This window comes from Octopus sinensis, unplaced genomic scaffold (assembly GCF_006345805.1).
Source record: "Octopus sinensis unplaced genomic scaffold, ASM634580v1 Contig12796, whole genome shotgun sequence".
NCBI lineage: Eukaryota > Metazoa > Mollusca > Cephalopoda > Octopoda > Octopodidae > Octopus > Octopus sinensis.
Window position 1 is genome coordinate 15,686 of NW_021832740.1, and position 6,307 is coordinate 21,992.

The following is a 6,307-nucleotide window of genomic DNA, read 5'->3' on the forward strand; positions in this document are numbered from 1 at the left end:
CAGATTAGTTTTTATCGAATGCTTAGAATATGTGCTTATAAATGTAGGTAAAAGTAAAACTACTTTGAAGTTTTATTCAATTTTAATGTTTCAAAATTTATTGAATTGAAAAATAAAAATCCATGTTAAAGTAATTAATTAATTAGCTTAATCTTCTCTTTTTGGGCCCATAATCCAGTGACCGTATGAGTAAGTTCTCGTCGAAGCACACTCCCATTCTGAGGCTGCCCTTGGTTGACATTCCGTTTCAGCTTTCTCCTCACTAGGCATCGATATACCATGCCTCTCTTCAGCCTGCATGCTCTCCAATGTCTTCCTTAGAACCACTGTCTGAATACTCTCACTCTTTCTTCCAGCTTGAGGACATAAAGATGACCCTTGAAAAATCTTGAGACAATTCCATCCCAGGTACAGGGATTAGTTTTACTTTTGCGTGATGAATTGCTTCAAGTTCATTTGCCAATAAGTCATATTTGTGGAACTTCTCAACTTCGACCTGCTTAAGGCAATTTTGCGAAGTAATCCCAACTTCGATAAGAGTGATTGTATTCCTCACTTTGTCATGGACAAATATATCAGGTTTGTTATTCGCCATAGCTGTATCCGTACTAATCGTAGTATCCACACGAATATCCACAAATTCATTGCTAACAACAGATTGAACTGAGTGTGTTTTTAGTCTCTTAGTTTTCCTTATTCCATATTGACGACAGAGATGTAAGTGAATATATCTGACTACTTCGTTATGCCGTCTAAGATATGAGCTATTCAGCATTCTCCCGCACCTAGTTGCAAGGTGATCAATTAATGTTTCAATATGATCACATTTTGAACAATTTAACAAGTTTTTATATATTAACAAATTTGAAAACATTGAAACCATTTTATTTTTTTCCGAATTTTTGTATAACTGACATTATAAAAATAAAACTGAAATAATGATAGGCCAGGTAGGTAACGACTAATCTTACCATAACTCATACAGTTTACATAAAAATGCATCAAATCATAATGAATACTTAGTACTAACATGAATTGGCTTAAAATCTATTCTTTTTAATAATAAAACCAGATATCAATACGAATTAATTGCCGCTACGATTCATTGATTTTAAATAATTTAGATAATTTCAAAAAATATAAATGCAATAAGAATGACCGGAATTCTACCATTTAATTAAATCATAATGCTTGCGCGAGAAATTCCTGATCAAAATGTCATATCTTATGAATAATGGTTTTTTGAAATCTATATTAACTGTTAAATCGCTAATTGCCCTGTCGTGTTAATTAGAATGAAACGAAATAGTTCCATTGTTTATAAAAAAAATAACTCCTTGAAGTTTAAGCATAACAATTTCCCATTAGGAACACGAAAGACAGAAGAAGTAACGTTTCGTGGTTCTGACACGCACGAGGAGACTCCTTATTTCGGCCTGATTTTCCTCTTGAGTACCCGCGCAAGCACGTAGTGGTCGTGATTTCTTCATGTCTTCATCTGATCGTCTATATAGTATCAAAAGGTTTTCGATGTTCGTATGAGTCAAAAGCTTGCATTTTTTTGAACGCTCCATGAATGCTAGAGTTCTTTTCAGGCTCGCTTCACTTTTCGGTTTATTAACCAGAAAATGGAGTTGCCCTGCAGCATTTAGAGTAAAGTTAAAAATACAATTTTTTTAGAAAATTCAAAACAATATAATATTCCCAGATTTTTGCCCGCAATCATGTATAGTTTTGGTTAGATACCTTCCATTACTATGTCTGAACTCTGTGTTCTTTTTTTATTTGTATTCATCTTTGTCGTTCGTGTCAAAGATGTTTAACAAATGATTAAAGATGATTAATGTAGATCATCACCCCGGACGATATAAACGGGCCGGACGCTATAAGACACCACATTTATTAAGGAATATTTTAAACTTTTAATTTTTTAGCATGGCTCACACAGTGTCAACTTTAACATTAAATAAACAAAAATCATCTCCACATCCTTGTGTTATTTCTACTTGTCCTATTAACCAAGATCCAATAAATAGTTTTATATGCGGATCATACCAATTGAATGAGGCTTTTTTAAAAATATAACATTTATAGGGAATATATAAAGGACAACTATATGTTTATACAATATATCAAATTTAGAACCGATTTACTCCTTACCAACTTCTGCCATTCTCGATATTTGTTGGCGAGAAAAAAAGAGTCAATTTATCTCAATTGACGCTAATGGTCACGTTTGTGGCTATAAAGTGGACGACGAAATGATTAGTCGACTTTTTTCCACTCAATTAAACGATAAACATCTTTTGTCATTAGACATTGATTCCCGAGACATGCTTATATCCTCAGATTTACACGGCCGTGTTCACTATTGCCAACTTGGCCAGGATTGTGTTACTATAAATACATTTTCATTACATAATTCTCAGATTTGGAAGGTTCATTTTGATTCTGACAGTAATTTGTTTTACTCGGGTTTGTTTTTGAAATCAATATTTACTAAGGTGAAGACGAAGGTCTTTTAAAACTTTCTGATTTAAGGGTTGGTAGTAACCCTCAAGTATCATATCGAAAGTTGATCTTTCATTTTTATATTCTAGATATAAATATGGAGTTTGTGGGATTCTATGTTCTGGAAATACATTATACACGGGAGGGTAAGGGCGGGAATCATTTTTTAGATACGATCAATGTTTGAATATTCTTGACAAAAGGAATTTCTCGGGAGAACATATATCTTCTACTAATTTAGGAGGAGGTGTGTGGGGGTTAAAGTTTTGCCCGTCCAACCCTCACATTCTTTTAGTGTCTGTTACTCATTCTGGATTGAGAGTAATTGACGTGTCAGATCCAGGTTTTTTTGAATATTTTTTTCTTAGCTGAAACGAATGTTACTGTTGGATATTTAGAACATGAGACATTGGTATATGCTTGTGATTGGGCGACGCCTAACAAGGTTATTTCTGCATCTTTCTATGACAACGATATTCGTTTGTGGGAGCTGGTTGATGTATAAATTGAAAATAAACTGTTCTTGAGATTTATAGTCGCGAATTCTTAATTTTTGATATTATTCTGAATAAATGGACCTATTTATTAAAAATAATTTTATTTAAGTAGAATTCATAAAATTTTTGAGTATCTATGATAAAAATAAAATTTATCCTACATAATTTTGAATTGTAGGCCTTTCCGATCTATATTAGATTTAGTTAGTTAGTTAGTTATGTTACCCGGCTTCACTAACACGTAGGAAGCCGCTGCAATCAGGTAGCGAGACGCGAAGATCGGGCGCTCCCAGAGATCCCGAATCCCAATAGGCGGAGACAAGTGAGGCGGTCCAGGACAGGGGAAGAGGTCTTCGGGGGTGAAGGAACGGTATGTTTCGAAAATCAGTGGATGATGACCTGAGCGAATCTGAGCAAGCTGGACACGGAGATATCTGCCGAGTGATTGCTCTGAGGAGTGGACCGGCGGGGGGGGAGAGTTGAGAAGTTTGTTGTTTTTGAGCATCCTGATAGCACGAGTGGAGATGTGGTCATGGATTAGTTTATTCGCAGTTTTCCCATTGTTGGTTGAGAGTATTTTTGATAGACATCTACATTGATCGGCCAGAGTAGAGATGATGTGTGTTTTGTTTTCTGGAATAGAGATTTTGTGACTTGGATGTGAAGAGTCTTGTATTTCCTGTAGGAATTGGAGTCCTCTCATCGTCAAATGGTCATCGACCGGAAGGATACAGGACTCCCAATGGAGATGATCGATGGGAGTGGATGCAAGGCAGCCAGTTATTGTGCGTAGCCCTGAGTTTTGGATTCTTTGGAGTTTTTGGAGGTTTGAATGAGACAAGTTCCATGACCATGCTGGACTAGCATAGTTCATTGATGTTCTAACAAATTGTTTGTAAACCAAAGTGAGGCATTCTTTGGCTTGGCCGTAAGTTTGTCCAGATAAGGCACGTAGTGCATTCAGTTTCGTTTGGCTTTCGTGGAAATGAGCTCCACGTTGCGTGAAAGATAGGCATTGATCGAATACAACTCCAAGAATTTTGGGTTTTTTATGACAGGAATTATTTCGCCGGCCACATCGAGGACTGGGTTTAGGTTGAATTGTCTTTTATCAGATGTAAAAACAGTGATGGACGATTTGGACGCAGAAGGAGTCATATGGTTAGATCCTAGCCATTTGGTCAGAGAGTTTAGATGAGTTTGGAGTGAGTTTGTTGCAGCTTCGATAGAATTGTTTCTTGAAGCAATCACTATGTCGTCTGCGTACGAGAGGAGTAGTGTTCCGAATTAGTAGGCATATCACTGAGGTGTAGATTGAGGAGGGTTGGAAAGAGACAGAAGCCCTGAGGGACCCCATTAGGTAAGTACCGGAATCGGGAGTTTTTTGACCCAAATTTTGTCTGAGCCAGTCTACCAGATAAGAAGCTACACAGCCAGATTTTCAGATGATGGGGAAACAACGATGTGGGTCACCTTCACGTGGTGTTGTTTGGATGCTGTGATTACAGTAACTAAAAGACCCTCAACAATCTCCCCATCTGATCGTTGTCACGATCTTTTGGCTGCAATTGAGCGAGCACAAAGCTGCCGCTCCCATGCTATATTAGATTTGTGCTAATTAATGTTTAATTTGTGCTCGTATTTAACATTCTACTCACATTAATTCCAATTAAAGTCGAACTAAATTAGAATAATTATTATTAGTGAATAAATAAATGGTTTAGACTTATATCATGAAGGTTGATACGTAGAAACTGCAATAAAAAGCTGCCCGCAGTAATAGAATAACATTATAAGTTCAGAAGAATATAAAAACGTTCCTAAAAACGTATGAATTGACAGTATCAAATCAGAAAAAAAACAAGACTGCAGCTAAGGCAGAAAGTGCCATAGAATTACACAAATCCAAACTTTCCAAAAAGGCCAAAGCTCGCCATAACATTATAGATATTACAATCCCATAGACGTGTAAAAAATAGATATTTATTTAGAAAAAATAAAAAAAAACCCCACGCATAAAATTGAAAGAAAAACAACTAAAAATACATTAAAAATTTATTACCGAGCGGATAATTTATCGGACGAAATCCGAAAACAGAAATATAAAATAAATGGCCAATCAGAAAAAACAAAGCACCAAATTCAAAGAAATTTACCGCGAGAAGGGCATCCCAAAGACTCGCGGAAAACAATCCAATTGCAATACACAAAGAATAATTAAAATTTGACTTGAATCCTTTTATTATTACAAATATGACTAAAATATATATTGGGATGCATTTGAAGATTATTTTAGCTGGTTTGTTAAAAATGCTTACATTTTTAATATGGATTACTGTATTTCCCTTCATCAGGGGAAGCCACATACCTGGGACGCCACGTTTGTGGACTCATTTTCACCTGAGAACCTGCTGATGCTCGCATCCACCCCTAAATCAATTGCTACTACTGCATTTTATGAGAAACAAAAAACTCTCGGTTACTTACCATAAATACAATTAACCGACAAATCATTAATCTGATTTATTAGGTTTATAATGTCGTATTAAAGTGAAGATAGATAAATTTTGTTGATCGCAGGCCGTACATTCCGTTGTGCTTGGTTTGAAAGTGACATATTAGATTATATTTCGTGAACACGGTAACTGTTTCATAAAAAATTACACATGGAGGTTTGAATCCGCCTTTATTGAAAAAATATCATTGAATTTATTTTTTATTAAAACAAGGCAGTAATCCCTCTGCCGAATTTAGTTTGCCTACACCTGTATTTTTGTCTCCTTTCATTTATTTAGAAAAATGCAACAATAATATTTACAAGAACGAAATACTGATTAAAGAAGAAAATTTAGCTTATTACGCCAAACTTCATCTGTACCGGTTTGCCAGCAAACCAAGGCACCAAAAGACCGTGCTCTGCTCCGTCGACATCCATAAAGCCTTCGACTCCGTCTCGAGGAAGCTCCTCTCAAGGAAGATATTCCAATCCGAATTTCCTCCGAAGCTAAAAATATGGATTACCAACTCCCTAAGTAGACGAAGGGGAAGGGTGTGCCTCGGTGGTCTGAAGTCCAAATCTCGTCTTCTACCCAACGGAGTACCTCAGGGATCCCCCTTATCCCCGGCGCTCATCAACCTATTTTTGGAAGACCTCCCTCCCTCGACAACAATGACATTGTTTTCTCATACGCGGACGACATCGTACTAGCCTCACGGGACCGGAACATCCAGAAGCCTCTGAAAGGCTCCAAGCTAACTTAGATCGGTTGAACCTATGGCTGACGGACAACCGGCGAAGA

General features: G+C 36.6%; 1 protein-coding gene across 1 annotated transcript; it reads right to left on the reverse strand.

Moving 5' to 3' along the window:
- Nucleotides 1-340: 340 nt before the first annotated feature.
- LOC115229480 lies at nucleotides 341-775 on the reverse strand. The gene has a single exon (XM_029799818.1). The coding sequence runs from the start codon at nucleotides 773-775 to the stop codon at nucleotides 341-343; it is 435 nt and encodes a 144-aa protein (XP_029655678.1).
- Between the last annotated feature and the right edge of the window lie 5,532 nt (nucleotides 776-6,307).

Bases quoted from the DNA above. Each gene is read 5' to 3' on its own strand.
- LOC115229480 (XM_029799818.1), bottom strand. From the start codon at position 775: ATGCTGAATAGCTCATATCTTAGACGGCATAACGAAGTAGTCAGATAT.